At 37.0% G+C, this 26,014-nt stretch overlaps 1 protein-coding gene across 2 annotated transcripts; it reads right to left on the bottom strand.

Annotated features, from left to right (window-relative positions):
• Nucleotides 1-16,840: 16,840 nt before the first annotated feature.
• Nucleotides 16,841-20,542, bottom strand: LOC147862209 (Polyketide synthase, enoylreductase family protein). Of its 2 annotated transcripts, none has more exons than XM_087322829.1 (10): nucleotides 20,307-20,542; nucleotides 19,402-19,499; nucleotides 19,187-19,318; nucleotides 18,829-18,972; nucleotides 18,631-18,733; nucleotides 17,922-18,003; nucleotides 17,760-17,836; nucleotides 17,584-17,662; nucleotides 17,255-17,373; nucleotides 16,841-17,144 (listed from the first exon to the last, which is right to left on the bottom strand). In XM_087322829.1, the coding sequence occupies exons 1-10, from the start codon at nucleotides 20,438-20,440 to the stop codon at nucleotides 17,048-17,050; spliced, it is 1,065 nt and encodes a 354-aa protein (XP_087178955.1). In that variant the 5' UTR covers nucleotides 20,441-20,542; the 3' UTR covers nucleotides 16,841-17,047. The 2 variants fall into 2 exon arrangements, with proteins under 2 accessions (XP_087178955.1, XP_087178956.1); XM_087322830.1 differs by having other exon boundaries at nucleotides 19,402-19,553; nucleotides 20,307-20,443.
• Between the last annotated feature and the right edge of the window lie 5,472 nt (nucleotides 20,543-26,014).

Raw genomic sequence — 26,014 nt, 5'->3', positions numbered from 1 at the left:
TATTGTCTTGGATTTCATCTTAATTCATCGACTTCTAGTATTTAATCTTTCATATAATTTACATCTAATACATTTCCTCGTGTGAGCTTCCCACATCACAACCACATGTCATCTTTTTAAAGTTCCTCTAACTCCCCTTAACTTCCTCCACCTCCTTTACGATTTCATCTTCAAATGCCATTGTGACCACGATGAAGATTTTGCTAGGTTCTATGAATCTCTCCACAAACACCATTCCATGTAGTCTAGAGATAAAAAAAAGTTGAGGTGGATGTTCAATTGGACATAGCGTGCCAAATGTGATACTTTGGAGATATAAAAGCTTCCTACATATGTTGGGAAATACCTAAGTTTTAAATGGGTACAAAGGTAATGTATAAACCTTTATACTTAACTAGAAAGGACACAAATGTAATAATATAATCATAAAGCAAAATATGAGATAATAAAATTGCTACTAAAGATTCCTCATTCTCTCATTTAGCTAGTATAAGAAATTCTCTATATCCTTAATCATGTCATTACATAACCCAAGCCTTACAACCGAATCTCTTCTTATTAGAGTGGATTAATTGAAGCTTTGATGTCTTGGTGATTTCTTACTTTATTGTGCTTGTTTTAAGCTCTATTAAGTTTAATTAAATCATATGGCTTACCTATAGGTCATGGCCCCGATCATAGAACGTAATATTCGCATTCTTCTGTTCAAACATTCGTTTTCATACATTTGCAAACAATGTTTATCTTATGAAAACATACTTAAGTTTTTTTTTTACTTTTAAAAAATAATAATTCTTACTTTTTTACCTTAAAAAAATATTTACCTTATAGTAAATAATGAATACAACCGTATGGTATTTACCATACTATGAGGGTGTTTACCATACTCGAATGCGAATGCACGTATGGTACATATGGTTCATACTATGGCCCCGATACAAATAGTCTACTCCAACTTTATCTTTTCCATTTTTGTACTTTACATGCAATCAGCTATGCACATTCCCTAACCTCTTTAAATATCGTACAAAAGTCTAAGCTCTCACTTTGACATGTGTCTTCATTTTGCCCCTTCCAATCAAATATGTGTTGGCAAGTCTTTGAATGATATTCAACACATGGTAAAGCATGATTTAATCATAATTCATGAAGATTTGGTTTCTTTAGCAATTCCAAATATTTTAGTTTGAGGAATTTTCAACCATAAAGATGAGGTGTTAAGCAATATTAATTTTTCATGTCACTAGTAAAGGAAATCGACATAATTGTTTAATGTCTTCAAAAGATTCAATGACACTATCACCAACCTAAAATAGATGGGTGGATGGAATTTGTAATCATCTTTATAAGTCAACTATGGCCCAAGGACCAATAACAACATACACAGCTAGGGAAAGGCCATGAACATGACTATAAACCAAAACAAGTGTGCAATAGTTTTCAAACTATCATAAAATAAGTAGGGGTTCAAAAACATAAACAATGAAAAACTAGAGTAAATCCAAGAGAGTGAAAATGTGCAAAGGGAATGAAGGCCAATGGTTTGGAATTTTGCAAGTCCTTAATGATCCCTTGACCTTCACGACGAATCACTCATTTGCTCTCTTTGTGGGTTTCAAGCATTGTGTGTGTGTGTGTGTGTGTGTGTGTGTGTGTGTGTGTGTGTGTGAGAGAGAGAGAGAGAGAGAGAGAGAGAGAGAGAGAGAGAGAGAGAGAGGCCACAAACATTGACAAGAAAGGGTTTTTACTTTGTCAATGACAAATGTGTTTAATGTGCCTCCTGTATGATTATGCATAAATATTTAATGAGTTTGATACATGACAAGATTTCAGAGGCATTCGAAGTATGCCTCTATTCTATGTAGTTTTAATAAATGCCCATTCCTTAGCATACTATGCTTGTAAATTTAGACAAATTCAGGTTTTAAAATATCCAACATTGTGGGTTCAAATTTCAGCTCCAACTCATCTAAAATGGCAAGGAATGGCAACAGACAACTCAAGATGACCATCAATTTCATTTCATGTATGTTTGTACAAGCATTATCGACCCCCAATATGAAAGCTCACTGGCATTATCTTGTAGAGCAATGCAAGTGAATGAGTGTGATTCAAGCCTGAGGTAAGAAAACCAATGAAAAAGAAAATGCACGCTTGCACACATGGAAACATGGTTTGACCTTGGGAATACACCACACGATACTTTAAGGATTTAATAATGTTGTGTCTCAATTCTCTATCACTTTCAACAAAAAAGAAGATACCATTGACGTCGATGTTGTTTGAAGGTAAATTAATAAAATGAAAACAAAAGAAAATCATGTCTCTCAACAGTAATAATGAGCATCATTGAGGAGTTATTCACATAAAGTCAATGGTATCCACGTAAGGGTAGTTCTACATAAAGATGCGAGGACGTGGGAACTGTGACGGGGGAATGTGCCAAAGAACGGGCTAAGATTGAATAAGTTGCATGTCTTTATCATGTTCAAGGAAAAGGAGGATACAATTGACATCAACTAAATTTGAAGATAAAATGGAATAACATTGAAATCTTCTAGTCCAAAATAAAATAAAATCTTGACAATAATGATGAAGTCAACAAAATTGGGGAGTAACAATGGGAATCATGGGTTGTAGAAAACGTGAGAGCAAAAGAGGGTGAAATTCTTGGCGAAGATTTGCATGCAAGTTGCAACAATTTGGAGAGTGGGAAAGAAGTGAATGAAACTACTAACTACGAAGCTCGAAATCACATGTCATTGCTTGGCAGTTTCATTAAAGTATGCAATTTTAATTTCTCCCTTACGTAAATGTATGTTGAGGAAAGAGAAAGTTATATTATCTTGTAAACATTTATCTAGAGAGCCATTTGGAACAAATTTGAGGAGTTGGGTCAAAATGTCACGACATGGAGGAGCTATGTTCCTTCCATCTCATGTCGACCACGGAGATGTGAGCATGGGTGGATTAATATATAAATTAACAAATTGAATGAATAAGAAGAGCAAGTAATAAATGGAAATCTTGGAAGTTTAAATGTGAATTGAAGTGCTCATGGAAGCTTCCAAACAATGGCTATAGTTTACAAACAACAAGTGTTTACGTAGATTAAGAAACATTTCATTCATGTTGAACTAATAAGTTTATCTTATAGTGTGGGGATCCTAGGCATCACCGGTAAAAAAAGAGATTAGGCCCAAAGACCATCTTAGAAATCTTAACAATAAAGTAGAGAGACCGAATGACCTTGCCCAACTCCAACTCAAGATGGATTGCCTTGCATGAGAAACTCATCAAGAAGAATTTGACCATAATCACCAACTTCGACCACAATTTCATATGATAGGGTGTAGTGCATAACTCAAGGTAGTAGGTATAGCTCAACCCTTGAATGAGAGCAAGATATACCTATGGACTACTAAAAGTTTTATCACTCTAACGCAAGATGGTTTGCCTTGCCTGAGAAACTCATCAAGAAGAATTTGACCATAATCACCAACTTCCACCACAATTTCATATGATAGGGTGTAGTGCATCACTCAAGGTAATAGATATGGTATAGCACAATCCTTGAATGATAGCAAGATATACCTATGGACTACTAAAAGTCTTATTACTCTAACTAAGTTCTTCAAACAACTTTTTAGTTTTGCATTGTCTTTACTGAAAATGGCACATTGACCATCAAGAGTTTAGAAAAATGTTGGCTATCATATTCCCCCAAAACTCCAACATTCAGTGGTTTTTTGTCTTAAGCAAAGCTTCTTGACTTGCCAATGAGCAATCTAAGTGCTATGGAACAACTTTGCGTAAGGTGCTTGAACAAAACAAAGTGTGCACAACTATGGTGAGTTGTCGCCCTTCTCTTATATTATATATCCTCAAAAAAACTTTCTTTGATGGTCATGGTTGGGACTCGAATTGTCTCCTCTAAAGGTGCTTCCTATTTTCATTTTTTGTGCTAAATATTTAACATATTGCAAGATTTAAAACTACTTCAAGAATTCTTCCATTATCTTGATAATGTAAATACTCCTATTTCATAATCTAGATAGAAATGCAACATAAGACAATATCCACACATTGGTTTTGACCTTTGACATTTGTTGATGAATAGCTTGTGCATTGAAAATAAATGCTCTGGCTCTATCACTTTCAAGGAAAAGGAGGAAACCATTAGCAACAGTTAACTCTATTCTCTTGAGGCGTAAATCCAAAAAAACTATGAAAATCTCATAGTAAAAAGATCTGGAATCTTAACAATAATGATGAACCATTAGCTTGAAGTCAATGGCATTCAAGGGTAAGGATGGGGCTCAATAAAGGCAAAAAATATGATGGGGCATGAAATTTCTAGTAGAAAGTCGCATGTGGCAATCCACTAGAGAGTATCAATTGAAGACTAATAATAGCCTAGAAAGGCTGAAACATGGTTGACACTCTATTTCAAAATGTGTACTCATTAGCTTCCATCTTTTTGTGAATGTATTCTGTGGGGCAAAACTGCGAGAACGCTCAAGTGGATAAATAATTCGAAACCATTTTCAAGAGAGTGGAAATACGATGCCATGTAGGGTTTGTTTTTACTTCCATGTCCTATATAGACTAGTCTATGCCTATGTGTGTGGCAACAAATGAATAGATGTAAGAAACTAGAAACATATTTGTGGATACGAATGGATAAACAAAGAAGTTGACACAAAAATATTAGAAATGTGAATATGGATTGAAATGTTTACGAAAATTCCAAAACAATATGTAAGGATGAGGTATTAGGAAAAACATTCACCGGGTGAGATTCCATAACTCATGTCGACATTGTAATATTGACAAAACTTTCAATTGAGGAGACATGAAAGGAAATTGGATGTAACAAGATGTCATATTATTTACAAAAAGCACAATGTAAAAAGAAAAACATCATGTTTATACGCAATGGTTCTTTAGTCTAAAGTTATGGAGCTATTGTTAAGTGATAGATTGCTCATAAACAAACGGCTTTACGAATTCATTTTATATTGTTCACTGGTTTGAAAACGAAAAATAAAAGACAACGCTAAAGAGAGAGTGAACCAATGTTGACTCGGGCGCAGTTTCCGTTTCATGCTTGAGATCATCAGGAAGAAGTGACAATATTCATAACAGGTCGTGAAGATAAATGTGCTCATTGCCATTGGAGATTGTTCCTTTTTAAAATAGGATTCAGATTTCAATGCATGTGAGGTGAAGAGGGCTCCCGTTTCCTCGAGCACAGGGAAGAAATGAATTAAATAAGCCAAGTCAATAGTTAAGGTGTTATCGCACATTTTCATCACAAAGTAGCTAGTCCAATTTGAAGAAATCAAGATATATATTATATGTATTTGAAAAGCATGGTTGACATTTCTCGAAAAGACATTTGTTTAAACAATTACAAATTGCAATGTGCCTTTGACCGTTGGATTGATTGATTGATTGACTTTGAAATGGTGCTAGAATTTTAAATAAACCAAAAGGAAACCTTCGTGCCCACACAATTAACAATGTGCCACGAGGAATATTGTAAGTTTGATGGGATTTCTAATAAAATGTGCTGATTCCAGTTTTATTGCTCAAACTAAAGATTTCAATCGGTATTTATCTATGACTACACTTCTAGTGTTGTTAGCCACTATTTCATTGCGAAAGTAATTGACCCAACGAAAAGAACTATGCCAACATTTAAGATAACAAAATTAAGCTTTCAATTTCAAATGGAAAATTTTCTCACTATAGGGTTCATAGATCAACCCTACACTAATGCTTTCAATTTGAACACTCAACCCTATAGTAATACACTAAATTTCAATTTTTTACTATAGATCAGTCGGTTTGGCAAGTAATGCTTTCAAGGATCATATCAAGCTCAAGGATTTGATAGTATAGGCTACTAGTTTGATATGACCTTCAAAGAAACTTAAAAGAGGAACTTAACGATTATTTAGCTCATGATTGTGATACCCTGCACAATAAGATAACAATTCCTCCATAGCACAATCAATAAGCCTTTTAGCATGGCATCCCCTACACTAAGTTAATAATTCATGAAGACACAAGACCATGCCAATAAGACAAGGTAGTCAAGAACTTTCCGTAGCATTTCACACTAAGTTGACCCGATACTACAGCTAGGTATTGCTAACAAGAATACCTAGCTAGATACAGTCCTTTCCGAGACATTCGAGAGTCTACAACCATAGACCTAATACTATAGGCTTCATAGATGCGTAGACCTAATACTATAGGCTTCGTTGATCGATGTGCATACCTAATACTATAGGGTTCGTCGATGAATTGTTCCAGTTACATACCGATGCATCCTTCACAAACTAATGACCTAATTACCTTCCAATCAGCATATGTTGAGCTTCCTTAACTATCTCAACTACAACATACCCACTTTGTAACTAGAAACTAATTAATCATGAAATCTAATACTTAGCAAAACACCAATTTCTCAAAAAAAAATTATATCTTGCCTTGGAAACCCTTTTAACTTCAATCAAGGAAACATACTTTGCTGAAATTTCCCATTACATATATAAGCATTTTGCTAGGTTTGACATATTTATGTAACCCAAAAAAATTTGTCTTGTGGCTTTCACTTCTGGTTAATTACATAATCACCAGATTCAGGGCCATCATGCCAGCCACAATTAAACATGATTTCGGCATCAATCTCGGACTCCTTGCTTCATTTCATTACATAATCGGGAGTTCTCGGACTCCTTGCTTCATTTCATTACATAATCGGTGTTCTCGGACTCTTGCTTCATTTTTCATTACAGAATCGGAGTTCTCGGACTCTTGCTTCATTTTTCATTACATAATGGGAGTTCCCGGTCTCATATGAAAGTATGTACATATATGTTGTATGTACACAACAAGTGACCGAAAACAAAAAGAATGTCTAGAAACTTCTTTACGACATAAGCATGGGAGAGGTCTTCCTGGAGCCATGCTTCCGGGATGAACACCCACCTGTCCGGGCGCAATGGCATGTCTTTGAGCTCTTGGATTTCCGGAACATTCCGGAATCGGCCACGCAATCTTCCATGGCCTTCCTCTTGGGAGGCAAAGGGGGCAGACCAGGCCTCCTGGACAAGGGCCTCCTCACCATTGTCGGGTCGATTACCACGCTCCTCCCCACCTCAAACCCACTGCTTTTAGGGTTAGAAGACACATCGAGCTTCTTCTTCGCCATGTTCGCATCGCTCAATTCCGCATCCCTGATACGAATCGATCCATCTCTGGTCACATTCCTATGTTGCTCAGATGATGTGGACATACCAAGGCACATCTTCATCGCGGTGTCCGATCCACCATCTCTGGTACCGTTTCCATCTTTCGCCACGAATAGGTCGGATATTTTGGCATCTCTGCCATTATTTGTTGTATCTCTGATATCCCCATTACATTTGATGAGTTTGGCTTCTCCCAACAGAGGCACTGAAGAATCATTAGGGTTAGAGAGATGTGGTGAATCTTTAGGGAATACTCCAGTTCTGACAGCTAGACCTGATTCAGATCCATCACACTGAGCTTCCATGGAAGCTTGGTGTGGAGATGTTGTTGTTGATGATGATCTAGCTGAAGGAGCTCTGCGGAAGCGAGCATGTCCAGCGCGAATGGCTGAAGGAGGAGGAGGAGGAGGAGAAGAAGAGGAGGACGAGGAAGAGGAAGAGGAATTAAAAGATCGTTGGAGCTCGGATATGGTGGGAATGTCACGAGTCTCAGCGAGGAGGAGGCGTATGATATTCCCATGGTCGAAGCTACTGAGGTAGCCTGAGGAAGAAGACATGGAAGCTCGGTCTCCATGGAAGAGGCGGAAATCGAGCATCTCCACGGCCATGGCAAAGCAAGATCCTAAAAACCTAACCCTGAATTGAAGGAGAGAGAGAGAGAGAGGAGAGAAGGAAGCCCTGAAAGCAGGGATCAGAGAGAAACAGGGGGGGGGGGGGAATTGGAAACCCTAAATTGAAAGAGCAAGGAGAGAATTTTGGGGGAGTCAAAAGCAGAAGAGAAACAGAGGCACAGAAAAAGAAAGAGGAAGTAGAAAGAACATTCAGAAGCAGGGGAGCAAGAAACAGAGCTTAAATAGGTGAGTAGAGAGAGAGAGAGAGAATAGAGAGAGAATAGAGAGAGAGAGAGAGAGAATAGAGAGAGAATAGAGAGAGAGAGAGAGAAGACTTTTGAAGAGAGAGACATGATGAGATGAGAGAGGGACATTCATAGAAAGTAAGTAGAGATGGAAGAAGAAGAAGAAGGAAGAAGAAGAGTTCAAGAGTCGATTCACACACGCAGAGAGAGCGAGCCTGGGTTGGCAATACACGGGTCTTCTTCTTCTTCTTCGCCTTCCAGAGACGAGAGACGGGGGAGCCTATTACGTTACAGGTAAGACCCAGGGACACATACGTTACATGATACGTTATAGGTATGACCTAGAGACACATTGATCGACGTATGACCCTAGAGACACGTACGTTATAGGTAAGACCTAGAGACACACAGATGGACAGTAGAAGCCTTTTGATGCAATCACAAGACAGAGTCGCTGATGGACAATAGAGACACACTTATGGACATATAGAGACAGACCCACAATGTGCACAATCACAAGCTAAGCCCCATGACCCAGGAAAGGGGCCCCCCCAAGGCTGAAGGAGGAGACCCCTTAGACATTGTATAGAAGGAGTTGATGATCCCTTGGACATCTATTAGCCGCCCACGAGAGATAGGTCTCAACCTATGCGCGATGGGCCGAGCCCAATGATGTGTGTGTGAGAGAGAGATAGTTAGCGGGGGCGGGATGAGGGGATAAATTGATAGATAGATATCTTTTAAACATCCGTGGGAAACCGACTGCAATCTATTGTTGGGACCTTGCCCATGGCAAGGATGGATCGAACTTGGGTTCTCTCAAATTTATGATTCCACATTGATGGGATAGCTCTTTCGAGAAAGTTGAAAGAAGTCAAATACTTCCTCACCCCCGCCCATGTGGTCAAGTTCATTCATTCTTCATGTTTTATATAATGTCATTCATCGTGGCCTTGTTTTGGCAATAGTTCATACACCCCCTCGATAGTTTCTCGTACACGTGTTAGTTCTCCATAGCACAACTTTGCAATTAGTTTGTTATTGTCTTCACCTAATTAAGTAGGTCGTGTTCGTAGATCTCATGCACCTTAAATCCATGTGTTTCTTTAATAAGAAGAAACAAAGAGTGAGGGAGACACACCGAAGAATACTCTCTTTGTTTTTTCCACCGGCTTCAAAACTTTTATAAACAAATGGTTAAGGTAAAAGCCAAAATTTCCTACTTGTCTGTTTGACTTTGATTTATAAAGGTATCTCTTTATTTTCATCGATGACTCATTAGCATTGTCTATTCGAGAGGGGAACAAGTTTCTTATTATAAGTCTGTTTGAAAGCTTGCTTTGAAAAGTAATGTGCAAAGGCCTTTAAAAAACACATGGAAAATAATCTTGTAGCCGTCTACAATCTTTCTTCGTATGGGGTCAAGAAGATTTACAGGTTGCTAGTTTGCCTCCAAAGATCTTGTGGGGTCAAAGATATTGGGTTGTCACATGTGTCTCATCCTCCGTCAAAGGATGAACATGTACAACCCAAAAGGTTCACACTTTAAAGAAAAACTTAAAGAGTTCAATGTCATTGGGCTCATTGACATGAAAATCACTTATGTGTTTTGGAATCAAGGGTACATAATAGACGTTTTTATTAAGGACCTTGAATATTGTGGGGTTTTGCTAATAGATAGAGTTGAATCTCTAAAACACAAGTTCATTGACTATCCTAGAAATGAATTTGGCCCCGAGTTCAACCCCCTTGAACTAGTGAGAGACGTCTCTAACTCGTATCATCAATGAGCTCATTCTTGACTAGTTTATAACATGTTAAGTTTGTGCAAAATAAAAAGTAAAAACAACCTCTTACCAATAACAGTATAGCTTCGTGGTCAAAAACCAAATCCAACTGATTGTTTTCAAGATTCAAGAATTCATACATACCACCGCAAAAATGACGCAACATATGCTAACATTAATCATTTATTGTTTGAATGCAATCACATCACTCGATAATGGAGCTTAGTAATCAAGTTAAGTAAATAACAAAACATATGACACTACCTAAATTTGCTTACACAAATGAGAAATCAATAATTATGTCTCTTCAAAACAAAATGTCTCCAATTTTAAGAAGTCAAGTCAAGATTTAGTTGCCTTAAACATTCACTTGCTGGCAATTTGACTTTTTGCTACATTTTCGAAAACTCGAAGACTTATGGAGGAGATGAGTGAAAACACTTGTTTCCAATATGTTCCAACAAAATAACCTAACTTTGTTTGACAAAAGTTCCTTGGATGTAATAAGTTAACGATGACTATTTTGTCAATAAAAATCATGTGAAACTTTTCGACATGAAACTAAATACAGGATACACAATTTAATGCGTTCATACTCATGTTGGATGTAAATGGATAAAGCTTTTATGATCAAACCAAATTCATTTCAACAATGGGAATATAACTTAATGCGTTCACACACACACACACACACACTGTTGCATACAACTTTGTTATAATTGAATACAGTACAATTTGATTTTTAAGGAGATGTTATTATTTGACATTTTTTTTCAAATGACAATGTTTATTGTGTGAATCCAATTATACACAATCAGTTCACACATACATAGAGAGAGAGAGAGAGAGAGAGAGAGAGAGAGAGAGAGAGAATAGAACAAATGTTTTATTGTTCATGAGGAGGCTAATTAAAAATTTGAACATTTCTCGATTTGTGTGTGTCATCCGTGCGCACATATAGAGATGGATAAATAGATTTTATTAGCATTGTTGGAGGTCAAATATGACCTATAAGACCAAAAATATAACATTTTCACATATATATACATGTGGAAGTGAATGTCTCCATATTCTGACACACATTTATTAATATAGTTGTGCGTTTCACAGAGAGAGAGAGAGAGAGAGAGAGAGAGAGAGAGAGAGAGAGAGAGAAGAAGAGAAAGAAGGGAGGAGATAAAAATTATCAATAGTACTCGAGCATTTAAATGTTCACAATCTATTGTGGTTAAATAATTAGTGCTCTCTTGGAAACAATGTTTGAAATTGTTCAATTGACAATCCCTTGAGTGTAAAAAAGATAGTAATTCTTTGGAAACAGAAGTGATGAGTGCGTCAAGACTATTCAGAAAGTCTCAAGGCAAAGTTCAATCAAATGGCAAGGCTTGGCTTGGTAACTGTGGAAGATGCCATTTTAGAGTCAATGAGGCAAATGATGGCCTTTCGAAGAATGTGAAGTAGGTTTCATATAACACCTAGACATGGTTATTTTCGGCAATCAATATTGGCATTCCCTATTCTAGGGTTCCCAATTCCAAAGTTGGAGGTTGATGCACATAGAAAGATTGGTTATTTGACTGTAAAAAAGTGATATTTGTGGTGCACATTAATGATGTATACCACAAGTTGGTTGAAGATAAAACTTTGTTAGCGAAGAAGGTTTAGGATACATTACACATTATCCAATGTGTAAATGGTGTGCAACAAGCTTCCACTCATTAAGCCTTTTAATAATAATAATACCTCCTCTCTCCTTTTTGTTTACTGTTGCAATTTCACAATTTCTGTCTCTCTCTCTCTCACTATCTTCTAAACCGTATTACCTTGTAGGATCTTGGTCTGTCTCTTAATACAATGATTTGCCTTTAATCATATTCGACTATGTTTTCCACACATCTTCAACCAAACCAAAATCTTGCACGAATTTCTCTCACAATTACAATGTGCTCTCTCGATTGTAACATTCATTGGTAAAGATCTTGAACATCAAGAATCACTATTCACTTTCACATGCATTATGTGAAATGTAAATATTTTTGGTCTCATAGGTCATATTACAATAATAGAATCTCTCTCTCTCTCTCTCTCTCTCTCTCTCTCTCTCTCTCTCTCGTTCTTCCACATGGTTTTGTTAGATACTCCCTAGGAATAAAGGATCAACCTTCAACCATGCTTTTGTAGCTTGAGTTTTGGATGCAAGATGGAAGTCTCATTTTCTATTTCATGCAATGGTGTTTCTTTGGTGTATGATGGTGGGTGGTTGCCTTTGGCAATAGCTTTAAAATGAAGACATATTTTCATTGATACGTGCTTTTTCTGTACACTGATTGAGGAAGATGTGAGACAAGTTCATTACATGGTCAGTTGCTAAAGCTAGTTAGGTTGGTATATTGCAATTCTTGGCATCATTAACTTGCATTGTTTTGTCACCTTTTCAACGAGTTTTTATTGGGGGTGTTAGAGCTCCACCTACCCCATCATATAAGGTTGTGTTTTACTATCATAGGTATTGGGGGAATGTGGTATAATTGGAGCTTGAGAAATGGGTTCTTGTTTGATGGACTTCATGGGGTACCCTTCATCAATAATTCACTTCAAGCTAATTAAGCTCTAAGCTCGTGCATTCTAAATTCTAGTAAAAGTGGAGCAGTATATGTAAATGCATTTCATGAAGCCTAACCAAGTATTCATTTGAGGACACCAATAGTGTTTTTGTTCGGTTGTTGGCAATTGCATAAAGGCTCCACAATCTTTGTATGCAGGTCACCATTAGGAATGGGGATTCAATTATGAAGGGCGTTACCGATGTGCTAATAATCTCTCTTTGCCTTAGCAATGACTTTCCATTATGCATAATATCCTATCTTTGTTATTAGTGGTGTGGGCTAGGCTTTCGTCTAGATGATCATGTTACCTATGCCAAGGTACTAGTCATCCATCCTAATATTTGTTGGTATGGGACGTCAATGGTAGGTGGGCTATGTCTTGATCATAGCTCGGCGGTGGATGAGAGAATCAGGTTCTTCTATCCGATCTCTTCACCTTTCTATCTTTTGTTGATTAGTAATAGATGCTTAACACCCCTTACTTACGACCTCACTATGCACGCATTACACTTAACCAGAGCACAACCACAAAGTTGAAATTAAGTAATGATAATGGCTTAGCACGGGGAGATATGGTAGCTCTCTAAGCACGAACCACACTAGAAACACATTAGAAATTCAAGAGAAGGAGCAATTATACTAAAGATATTGTTCTATGATCAAATCTTGATTTTCTCATTTACATAAATATCTCTTAGACACAAATGTACGCTCTCGTGAAGATTTTCGGCAACGGTGTGAAAATCATGTGGAAATGAGAAAACCGAGAAGGGTTCACTTTCGCGCTTCTCTCATTGTTTTCTTCTCAGTGAGTTATCCCACATATATATGCAGCTAACATGACTCTCTCATGTATATATATGTGTGTGTGTGTGTGTGTGTGTGTGTGGGAATTCATCCAAACTTTTGTTCGGCCGACCACTGTTCGACTGAATCCTATTTCGACTTGTCAAGCAATTTCGGCCAACCGACTCTTGTTTCGGCTTTTTGACCAATTTCGGCAACCGACTCCCATTTCGGCTTTTCGGTCGATTTCGACAACCGACTCCCGATTCGGATTTTTGGTCGATTTCGACAGCCGATTCTTGTTTCGGCTTTCTGGACGATTTCGGTTTTCTCGATCGATTTCGGCTAATCAACTCTCATTTCGGCTTTTCGACCAACCTTCCCCACAAGGAGGGACAACCTTACATAACACAATTGACATACCACAAAGCCAAGTCATTTCTTAAAAAAGTTGTATTTTCATCATTATACTTTTTCATATGTAAATTCTCATACATGAGAGCTTGCATGAGTGACATGGTTATCATGCATCACATGTAATGCATGAGTGCCAAATGGCAAACATGCATCGCATGCATTTCATGCATCGCATGCATTTCATGCATTACATGCATTGTATGCATGTCTTGCACCCTCACATGCATCATATGTATGGGGGCATCTATAAAAGAGTGGAGAATAAAAGAAAAGGGGAATCAATCAAGGAGTTGATCAAGCAAGCTATGTACTGAATCAAGAAAAAAATAAAAAATAAAAATCTAGTTATCCTTTAGTGATATATCTTGTCCCTCAAAAATTGAAGTCAAGGGTTCAAAATCTCGCTCTCAATCAGTCTCTGAATTAGAATCTTCGTCTCTCAATCTCTCTCTCTCTTTGTATCTATCTTAAATACTTTCTCGTTTACGCTAGTACAGACTTCGAATCCTTCCAGTCCAGGACCTCGATGGTTCCGCTTCATTTCGCGAACACATGAGGATTTCCTCGACAACGCATTTCCAAGTGGCTTGTATAGGTTACATGGTGAGTTGTTATTGCATCGTATAACCTTACATATTTGTTGGTTGCATAACCAACGATCACCATCATTCTAAATTAGTCATACAACCTCTAAAAGTATATTGTCTTTCCTTAGTTAGTACAACATGCCCTTACAAGTTGCAACCATTTCACATATGTCAAACAACTAATAGTGTTATCTTTCTTTAATGAGGTCACGTGACGTTGGTGGCCATCCATAGACCATCCATAGAGTTTTTTCCATGTGCTCCCATCCATCACAAATAACTTTGTGTGGGTTGACTTCTGCTAAGAGAAAATTTATAGTCTTTGAATAGAGTCCTAGCCCCCACATTTTGTGATCCATGTACAAATGAGGGTGTGCCAATGAGGTAAAAGAAAATACAATTTGGTTCCTTAAATTGAAATTATAAATGTGTACATTGCCACTCGAGTGCATCAAGGGAGGCATATGGTCGTTTCAACTAAGCTTCACATGATAGAATATACATATTAATGGGTACAATCTTTCAAAGTCGAAGCTCATAGAAAGTGGGGACCCTCTTTCACCATGAAAATTATGCAAATGAAAGTTTAGCTTTGAACTTGCTCGTCAACATAAGGGTGGGCCTTAACTTTTACTTTTAAAAATGTAGAAATCGATTACACATATACACATATACACTCATACACGATTTGTCAACTTAGCTTCTTGAAAATTATGCAAATGAAAGTTTTAGCTTTGAACTTGCTCGTCAACATAAGGTTGGGCCTTAACGTTTACTTTTAAAAATGTAGAAATCGATTACACATATACACTCATACATGATTTGTCAATTTGTCTAGTCCAAGTATCGACATCATCCCATGGCTAACACATACTCACTCACAAGAGAAAATTGACTCACAAAATGCTGGACTCCGCAAATATGTAAGTTGATGTGGGCATATTGAGGACATGCTTTAACTTAATTATGTTTTTGCATACCGAGTGATGTTTTGCCACCATTTGGATTGCATGATATTTTTACATATCTTGTGATGTTCAAAGGTAGACCAAATATTTGAGATCATTGCATTACTGAAATGTGTTGAATTAGGATCTCATAGATTTGCCAATGTAGACAAAAGTGTATGTACAATCATTATTTGTTATAACCAAAATCTTTTGGTATCTATCATTAACTAAAGTTGTTGTGGCCATATTAAAACTATCTGGTGAATAATATGGCTCCCTCTTAAGATCCAACTTTTTGAAGATAACGACTTTCATGCCAACAATGAGCAATTTCACTATCAACACGTGTCATCAATGAGTGGTAAAGATTATTTGTACGTATTTGGCACTCATGGGTGTGAATGCTAAATTCAGGACACTAAATTGCATATGTGATCAAGAAACCAATGATCCGATTATTTTCCTTATTCATCAAGGATTACAATTCATATACGGCTTAACAAAAGTTCCTAACATATTTGTGGCTGGACAAATTAAATGGTTTTTAATTAAACATCAAGTTGGTGAAGTCATGAATGGTGGGCAGACATTGAAATTGAGACTTAATCCCCTTCGGCTACATGGGAATTGACATTGAGTGGTCGCTGCTTCACTATACAAAATTCAAAATTGCCATCGATTCAATGGAAGAATACCAATACCAAGTTCACAAAAAAAGGAAACATGAGGTGAAAATGTGAATTGAAGCAAATAATCCTCCAGGTTTTTATCGAAAGAACCGACTCTGTTAATGAGGGATGGAGGTATTGAGAGATTAAAAGAAAATTCATTGAATCTTGACAGCTTTCCATAAAGCAAAAACCGCTTCATACAGCCCTCTTCCAAAGGGTTTCATTTCACAAACATTCACATTGACTATTAAATCTCAGTGTTGGCATGACACTGCCTTGTTGGACATCTACTTTTGCCATACTACTTGTATCTCTGACAATAAATAGCTTACGCATAAACCAATTCTACTACAGAAATGTATTTACGACAAATGGGTAAACTTTTTCACTGAGATTTTTAGTCTTTTACTGTCTGGCATTACACTTTTACTACTGAATGCCATGCCATGACTTCTTTGATCTGAATCCACTTAGATTCTCATATTGAAGGATGTAAAACTCAAACCATCATGATTATCGTTGAAATTCACCCATAAAGCATACTTCATATATTATCTTTGGCATTTTGAGTATCAACTTGCACTTCATAACTTTAGCATTTCATTAAGTTTAGTTCAAAAAATTCAGCTCAAAAAGGTAAGCATTTTGATTAGTGATGATCCAAGTCAAGCTGCCACTTCAACACGATTGTGAAAGCAATCAACAATCAAAAGATAAATGTACATTAGTTTCCATCGGTATCGTGCATAGTTTATTGAGTTTTCTCTGCTGATGAGTCAATGCCAGCATAACAGCATTCTGTTACACATTCAAGATCTTTGAAGTCAAGTTCTTTTTCAACCTTCTTGGGAGCCTAAGGACAACTCAAATCTTTAAAGAAGGTTAGTTACGACATGCGTCTGAACATTAAAAATATAAAATCTTTTCTTTTGGAATGCATAAAACTCTTTTAAATGATGAGAGCTACATATTATGTTCACAAATGTTGGCATTAACAATGAAAACTACTGGTGCTGAACTTGATTTTTTCTCAGCACATTCACTAACTATACATTCAATTGCACACCCTTTACATGTAAATATCTTTTTGTATTGATTTCCTCTTTTGTTTGGCACCTCCAATTAATTGAACCTAAGGACTTGTTTCATTGCGGAGCCATGCTTCCCGAGCGCCTTCTCTAATGCAAGGTTGAACTCGGATAATGGCACCGTCTGCATCCTGTGGAAATACATATACCAAAGGATGAGAAAAAAAAGTTAGGATTGTTTGATGGCTCAACTTGAAAATGTCCATGTTATAACCATTAGGGATGAAAAATGAAAACTCACGGGTATGTAAGTTTGCCTTCATAGACCAATCCGAGGAGGTACTCTGTCATTCTTGCTAAATCCTCAGGGGTGTGCTTGCTCATCCACTTTTGGAGCCAGAAACCTTTCAATTGAATTCCCTGTGAAAGTAAGATCAGTCAAATCACTTCTAAATTAAGAGACTCTCTCCCACCTTATTAGGGCTATGCTCTAGTGGTAAGCCAACTTTACCCATTTACCTGGGTTCAAATCTGATTATATACACACATAGGTGCTGAATGTGATTATGATTTAAGGACAGAATTTGATGTCTTTATTCAGACTTCTATAGTGCTCAAAACACACATTACCTTAAATATCATAGCAGAGGTAGAAACTGTAATAGGTTTTTTTGCCATGCCACCATAAGTTACCATGGTACCATTTTCACTGTTGGAAAACAAAAACCGAAAATTTCTTTTATTTCTCAAATTAATATAAATATTTTGTATGCAAAAATAAAACTGATACCTATTCTAAACCTTACCCAAGTAGCTTCATGACCCCAGTTGCTGCACTTCCACCTACACAATTTAGCCCTAGTTTGGCACCTTTTATATTATCCTGAAAATTATTTCAAAATTTAGTTAGAGAGTCAATAGTTCATTGGAACCTTTCAAAACTAACAACAGCTTAAGGATATGCTTACCAAAGAACTCATTTCACTTTCAGTGAAAACTGCTGAGGCACCCAAGCCCTCTAGTCTCTTCTTCACCTCTGCCAGATCTGATCTGCATATACTAACAAGTCAGTATTACAAGACAAAACAAGCTCTAAAATCTCTTAAAACACAAGATCTCTCTAAAGCCATCTATCATGTTCATTCTCAACATTTTTTCGATAGAATTTTTCATGTGGTGATTATGTTATGTTGTAAGGATAATACTATGGAAATAAACAACAGAATAGATACGCAGTCTACTTCATAATTGGGTGAATATGTTCCTTTGGGCCCACTATCATGGTGTAAGGAAGGACTCTGTATTATAACGGATTTATATTAAGCACTTAAAATAGAGTAAATAATTGCAATTCCATGGTGGGATTCATGTTTTAAAAAGTTTTGCAGGTTTATTCTCTCCAAAGCTACTAGAATTTGTAAAACTTAAAAATTCTTTCTTGAGTTTTAAGATTAATCAGAATTTCTCCCTAGTTTTGGTAGGAAAGTGGAACTTTCCATTTCTTTACATCCTAATTTTATGGCACGTGACCATTGAATTTAACTACATTTTAGTTCTTTCATGATGCCATTAAATCTTCATAAGATGGGGTTCTAGGAGACTACGAATACAAAACGACATGATTATATAAAAACCATAGTCAACAGTTAATGATACTAGCAACGAGCAAGAACCAACCTTTCTCTAACAAGATTTGCAGTTCTTAAACCCCTCAAGTGAGCAAGTTGAATAACACATTGTCCAACTATGCTGGTGGAACCATTTTGCACCACTAAATCTCCTGGACCATTTCCGAGCAAAGTGTGAGCTTTTTCAAAGAGTAAACTTTGGCAACATTCTTGAAGAATGATAAACATGGCATTTCATTACATGGACCTTCAGTTAGAGTTACAAAATCTTCCAGCATGCGCAAGGCTGTGCAAGGATTAACAAAAGCTGTGGCAGCATACTCAACCGGGATGTCTTTCCGGACTTTGCACCATGCACTTTCTTCCTTCACCACATAGTTGGACCATGTTCCTACATACAAGAAAAATATATTGCTGAATTATGATTTAGGGCGAAACTCCAAAAGATTACTTAGTTTTTCGTTATTTTTGGAATTACTCCTGGTTAACACCCAAAGAAAGAGAAAAGTGGGATGGGATTGACCATATAATTACTCAAATGGCATCAGTTATCTCCTTCCATTTACTAAAGCACCTTTGGAATATTACAAAGGGCGGACACCTACCTAAACCAGCCATAGCAGGGATGACCCAATCATTCACTGCAAGTTTCTCTACCCCATCTGCAACTGCAATCACTTCTCCCACTCCTTCATTGCCTCCAACAGCAGGTACAGGAGGACCAACAGGGTAAACACCTGAAACAGAATAATCCACAAACAAAGGCTAAAGAACAAAAAAAAAGGTACTACATCTCTTGCAATAGCGATTATGATATGACCTTCGATTCGGTTTATGTCAGATGGATTAATAGGGGCTGCAAGCATCTTCACACATACTTCTTTTTCCTTCAGCTGTCTTCCCGGGACATCTACAAGTCTGTCTGTCTGCTTGTCTCTCTCTTTATCTCCTCCCTCAGATCAGAACAATGCTCTATTTTCATATGCATGCCAGATGAATGCAAAACAATGTTCCCATTTTCATATGCGTACCAGATGAATGCAAAACAATGTTTCCGTTTTCATGTGCATACCAGATGAATGCAAAACTACATTTCCATTCTCCTATGCACACCAGATGAATGCAAAAACCATGTTTCCATTTTCATATGCATACTAGAAGATTTGAAAACAACGTTTTCATTTTCTTATGTATACTAGATGAATGCAAATCAATGTTACATTTTCTTATGTATACTAGATGAATGCAAATCAATGTTCCATTTTCATGTGTACTAGATGAATGCAGCGGAATGTTACTATTTTCTTGTGTACCAGATGAATGCAGACGAATGATTCCATTTTCATGTGTACCAGATGAATGCAGAGCAATGATTCCATTTTCATGTGTATCAGATGAATGCAGAGCAATGATATTTTCATGCATAACACATAAATCCAAAACAATGTATACTGCATGAATGCAGCGCAATGTTACTATTTTCATGTGTACCAGATGAATGCAGAGCAATGATTCCATTTTCATGTGTACCAGATGAATGCCGAACAATGATTCCATTTGCATGCATAACACATAAATCCAAAACAATGTTCTGTTCTCATGTATTCTGCTGTTTAGGATAATTAGGGCGTGAAAGCATCAGGACGGGCGAACCCAAAACGTGACCCATTTCCCATTGCAGGAGAACATCCGACTGACGAATTTCCAGCGTCAAGGTTTATATACCTGAGAACTTCTTCGGGATTTCCATGGCGGTCGAAGAGAAGAGCTTTCCCTTGCGGGGAGCTGAGCGTTCCAAGAGCCCTGCATAAAATGTACTTGTGGTTGAGGGTGGAAGTGTGCAACAGAAACCTCGCCATAGCTCACCTAGCTAAAACCCTAGGGTTCAGGCAGGAATGAGAGTCTGCAGGAGGAGATGCTGCTCTTACATGTGTCAATAAACAGGAAATGGAAATGGGAGAAGGAGGAGGAGGAGGAGAGTAAGGGCGTTTCCTTTTCTTGTGGGTCATTGTGGGCAGTATTTGAGGGGGCTCCGATTAATCCGATTGGCTCCGATCAAGTCGATCGAATCGGATTGAATCGGTTTGGATATATCGAATCGGATCGAATCGGTTTGGATATATCGAATCGGCTTGGATCGGATCGGAATGGATCGATTGAATAGGATTGGATTGGATCGGATCGGACCAATGGATTCACCGGCAAAATGAGCCAAATCGGATTGTATTTGTGTGTCCAATGATCAAGGCACAAGCAGGGATGGGTCCTCATCGATGCGCCCCGAAATCGCCCAAACCTTCTCTTCGGAATTCTCCCCGAGGGTAGAGTTCGGACGAAGATCGCTCTTTAATGTGTGTACTTTGTTTTTTACGTTTTATAGGGCCAATGGTTTTGCACAACATTCATGGATGTTTTCAAACCTTAGCAAGAGCATTCACGATACAAAGATGCATGTGTGTCTCACTCATGTCTTTGATTAGTGCTTCCGATGAGGCTCCCAAACACTTTCAAAATCCAAACCAAACCTGACAAAGCCATATTTTACTACAACTTGCACCATGCAAATGGTACTTGAGTATATTGTGTACCAACAACGTGGTTAATTCAAATTTTGGATGGCTCGTGGAAATTTCCTTATACAAACTAATGGTGTGTGGTAATTTTCCTTATAATTTATCCACTAATCGCAACCAAGCTATTTACCTATTGACGCGATGTGTGGCATCAATATGTGATGTTTCGTTTGTATAGTTGTATGAGTCTATATCTGAAAAGGATGATGAACAAGTATAAATAATGAAAGAGTAGGTTCTGTATGATAATCAATGTCTTTGTCCAAAGTGTGGTATAATGCAAGAATGAACTTGTTTGCCAAAAACGCTTTATATGTCTTTGGATGCCAATCATTGACCCAATCCATGGTATAAAGATTTGGACATCACAATTTGGTTCAAACTACTAACATGGTATTTTTATCTTTAGAGTGGGGTATTATTATACATCCACATTTGTATCTAGTCCAACATAATAGTTATTACCCACCTAGAACCACCAAAGACCCAAATTAAAAAGTGAAATCAAAGGTAGTATCAAGTTTTCACTCGCCAAGTGAGAAGGAGGAGGAGGAGAGTAAGGGCGTTTCCTTTTCTTGTGGGTCATTGTGGGCGGTGTCTGAGGGGGCTCCGATTAATCGGATTGGCTCCGATCAAGTCGATCAAATCGGATCGAATCGGATTGGATATATCGGATCGGCTCGGCTCGGATCGGAATGGATCGATTGAATAGGATTGGATTGGATTGGATTGGATCAGATCAATGGATTCACTGGCAAAATGAGCCAAATCGGATTGTATTTGTGTGTCCAATGATCAGGGCACAAGCAAGGATGGGTCCTCATCGATGCGCCCTGAAATCGCCCAAACCTTCTCTTCGGAATTCTCCCGAATGTAGAGTTCGGACAAAGATTGCTCTTTAATGTGTGTACTTTGTTTTTTACGTTTTATAGGGCTAATGGTTTTGCACAACATTCATGGATGTTTTCAAACCTTAGCAAGAGCATTCATGATACAAAGATGCATGTGTGTCTCACTCATGTCTTTGATTAGTGCTTCCGATGAGGCTCCCAAACCCTTTCAAAATCCAAACCAAACCTGACAAAGCCATACTTGACTACAACTTGCACCATGCAAATGGTACTCAAGTATATTGTGTACCAGCAATGTGGTTCATTCAAATTTTGGATGGCTCGTGGAAATTTCCTTATACAAACTAATGGTGTGTTGTAATTTTCCTTATAATTTATCCACTGATCGCAATCAAGCTATTTACCTATTGACGCGATGTGTGGCATCAATATGTGATGATCCATTGATTGCAACCCAAGCCATTTAGCTATTGACACGATGTGTGGCATCAATATGTGATGTTTCGTTTGTATAGTTGTATGAGTCTATATCTGAAAAGGATGATGAACATGTATAAATAATGAAAGAGTAGGTTTTGTATGATAATCAATGTCTTTGTCCAAAGTGTGGTATAATGCAAGAATGAACTTGTTTGCCAATAAGGCTTTATATGTCTTTGGATGCCAATCATTGACCCAATCCATGGTATAAAGATTTGGACATCACAATTTGGTTCAACTACTAACATGGTATCTTTATCTTTAGAGTGGGGTATTATTATACATCCACATTTGTATCTAGTCCAACATAATAGTTATTACCCACCTAGAGCCACCAAAGACCCAAATAAAAAAGTGAAATCAAAGGTAGTATCAAGTCTTCACTTGCCAAGTGTTAAACAAGACTCAATGTTCACAATGGACATATTGACGGTTTGCAATGGTTGGAATGTCAATGCTTTTTGCAAGAACTTTATTGTTGTTGATTCCATTTCTAAACTTTTTCACAACGCATATTTCTTTAGAATAGGTTATTGGATCATCAATGTTAGAATCATGTGGCGTAGACTATAATTGTATGTAAACAGGAAGTAAGAGAACCATATAGAACCTCATTTGAGGTTAACAAGGATTAGGATAAGAAGAAACTTCACATTCACATTTTAACCATAACTAAAAAGTAGAAGACACACAACTCAACATACACGTAAGAAGATCTAATGTTACATGTTAACAAAAAAGTATGTGTTCATCTGCCCATTCACGCTTACTGTAAAACAAAACTCTCCAAGTGAAGATAACCATGGAAAACACTCAAAATAAAATGTTTCATTGGACATTTAGAGTAGAAAAAACTTTGTGACAAGATGGATAAACATAGAAAACAATGTCTTGAAAAACATGTCGGAATGTGTTATGCACTCATAACATAGGTGAGAGTAGGACACTAATATTGATTAGTATCTAAAAAAAATGTGTTATCCATATTTGAACCAAAAACTCTATTTATTTGATATAAAAAGTATATACTTCTCAAACTTAGCATGTAGGAAGATCAAAGTTAGTGACACACAAAAAACTTCTCCCTTTTTCCACACAATCCATATGTTGGGAAGAGAAAGTCATGTTGTGTTAATTTCTAGGATTTGGACAAAGATTGTGTATAATCTCAAAGGTTTGTTGGATAGTATAAAAGATAATACACAACTAGCGAAGCATACGCGATTGGAGTTTCATGCCATCTGAGAGATAGGTATATTTTATAGACAACTTTTTGGTAAGGTGGAGTGGTTTTATTCTATACCAAAGTATTTATTTAAGCAGATAGTTAGAATTTAGAAAAAAGGGAATCTGTGGTTTATCTTGTATGTATAGCCTTACGACATTTTCTAATACTAATGTAGTACCTTTTTTTGTAAAGAAGAAGTCATGTTGCATTAAAGTTTCAAACTCCTTAACAAATATGTTAGGAAGATGAAAGTCGTGTTATGAAGCATGCAAAGCATTTATTCTCATAGTGGATGCAATCTTATGGATACATTGTGGGGCAACCTAAAGAGTTTGATAATAAGAAGTCCGTATCAACAACCAAAGAAGAACAAAAACTAGGAAGTGTTTGAGGAAGAGGAGGACATGGAAGAAAAATACACTATGTAAAGTGATGAAAGACACATTAGTCAAGAAAGTGATGGTTGAAATCATAGTATGAATCATACTTACCATACGTGCATTCGGATTCGACAATGTTTCAATCATTCGAATATTGTAAACACCCTCAAAGTATGGCAAATACCATACTTTTGTATTCATGATTTATTATAAGGCAAGAAAGTTAAGGTAAAAAGTGCAAAAAAATGTAAGAATGCTTTGATAACATATGCATTTGTATGAAAAAGAATGTTTGCCAATGCATTTGAGTATATTACATACTATGGTTGTAATAGCGTTGTAGATTAAGATGTGGTGTCCGATTAGTAACGAGTATAGATTAACAAGTAGAGTATAGTTTAGAACCTCCACTTGAGATTAGTAAGGCAGATAGTGATAAAACCTCATGACTATAACATGTCATATTCAAGCATGAAGAGATCAACACTAGGGATTTCACTTACATGCATCTTTCAATTGCCACCCTTGAAAAACGCAAATCCAACTTTGATGCCCTAGATTCCTTCCTAGAGGTTACTTTCTTGGGTGATTGTTAATCTTTCTTGAACTTTAACAATGGTGATTGGATGAAATAATGGGAGGTAGGGTATCATGCAAATCCTTTTAGTGTACGAGGAGGGATTACCCTTGTTCGCATAACGACCTATTGCGTAACCAATATGAAAATCAAGTCATTTGGCATGTGGGATACTATTGATTGGGATGTAGTATTCGTGAAGATTGATGGACATATCAAAGGATGTCCATTTAGCTCCAAGCTTTTAAAATAGTAGAAGGATGAAGAGAAAGAAACTTAGAATCTCATAACTCTTTGTGCTCGCTGCTTAGAAAGCTTTCATTTAAGAGTTTTATTTCCACAATCATTAATTAAGCAAAACAATCTAGCAAAGCTATATCCTCTTAGCAAAGAAAGTGTTGGAATTGGAATAAAATCAGGATGTGATAAATAATCAAGAACACTTATTAAGCTTTAATGACATAGATGTCTTTATAGCATTGGGGCACATCAGTAACGCATATGGAGTAAAGTGACAAAGTTGGTAACCCCTAGTAATACTTGTGGCTCCTTTAGACAAAAATTATAATATTCATGATTGGATGTTAAAAAAAAGGCAGCATGGTTATTCTAATCGATAAAGTTAACACACATTCAAAATTTCAATCTATGGGTTGCTACAAACCTCATGGTTTCAAAAACACACAAACCCTTTTTCGACACTTAAAACAATGCATGGTCTTGGGGGAAATACAAACTTGTAGGTATGTATATGGAGGTCATGTCTTCAACTTACACAATGGAATTTCCTAAGGAGATGTGCATTGGGTGTTCTTCCCATTGGGTTCAATCTTCAAAAGAGAAGGATACCTTCATCAAATTGTGCCTAATCTGGTGCAAAACAAGAAACAACCTGTCACTTAATTATGGATTTGCCCACTCACCAAAGCATTTGTACAATGAATACTTATTTATCTTCCTTGAGCAATACCTTTTTGACAATCTCTATTTGATTGTCTACAAGTTAGGGACATCATTGTCAATCTTGCATTCATTACTTTGAGTGCTTCTAAGGACTTCTATGTCCACCCTTAGCATTTTATATATTTCTCACTATTATTTTGTGAGTTTTCGCGGCACATCTAGTTTTACCAGTAGTAATATGTCTTAGTAAAATAACAAAATTGGGAAATGGTGAAGATGCTTGCATTTATATTTGCTACAAAGCAGAAACTCATTTGCTCACATTCAAACTAGTCCCACACTAGCATTGTCTATTACTGAGTATCATTTACACGTGGGGTATATTTGTACGGCCAAATCCCAACAAAGAGGATTACAAGTCCTGATTCTTAAATCCCAATG

The sequence above is a fragment of the Azolla caroliniana genome, unplaced genomic scaffold (assembly GCF_043228905.1).
Source record: "Azolla caroliniana isolate FFs.n. ecotype wild unplaced genomic scaffold, voAzoCaro1.0.p SCAF_7, whole genome shotgun sequence".
NCBI classification, from domain to species: domain Eukaryota; kingdom Viridiplantae; phylum Streptophyta; class Polypodiopsida; order Salviniales; family Salviniaceae; genus Azolla; species Azolla caroliniana.
The sequence above is the reverse complement of the archived record's forward strand: the minus strand, read 5'-3'. Positions and strand labels throughout refer to the sequence as shown.

What these genes read in the sequence shown, in the direction of transcription:
- LOC147862209 (XM_087322829.1), bottom strand. Translation starts at nt 20,440, where the DNA reads ATGGCGAGGTTTCTGTTGCACACTTCCACCCTCAACCACAAGTACATT. An exon ending in TGACATAAACCGAATCGAAG is followed by an intron (nt 19,319 to 19,401) that starts GTCATATCATAA and finishes ATTCTGTTTCAG; the next exon opens with GTGTTTACCCTGTTGGTCCT. An exon ending in GGGGTCATGAAGCTACTTGG is followed by an intron (nt 17,663 to 17,759) that starts GTAAGGTTTAGA and finishes GTTTTCCAACAG; the next exon opens with TGAAAATGGTACCATGGTAA.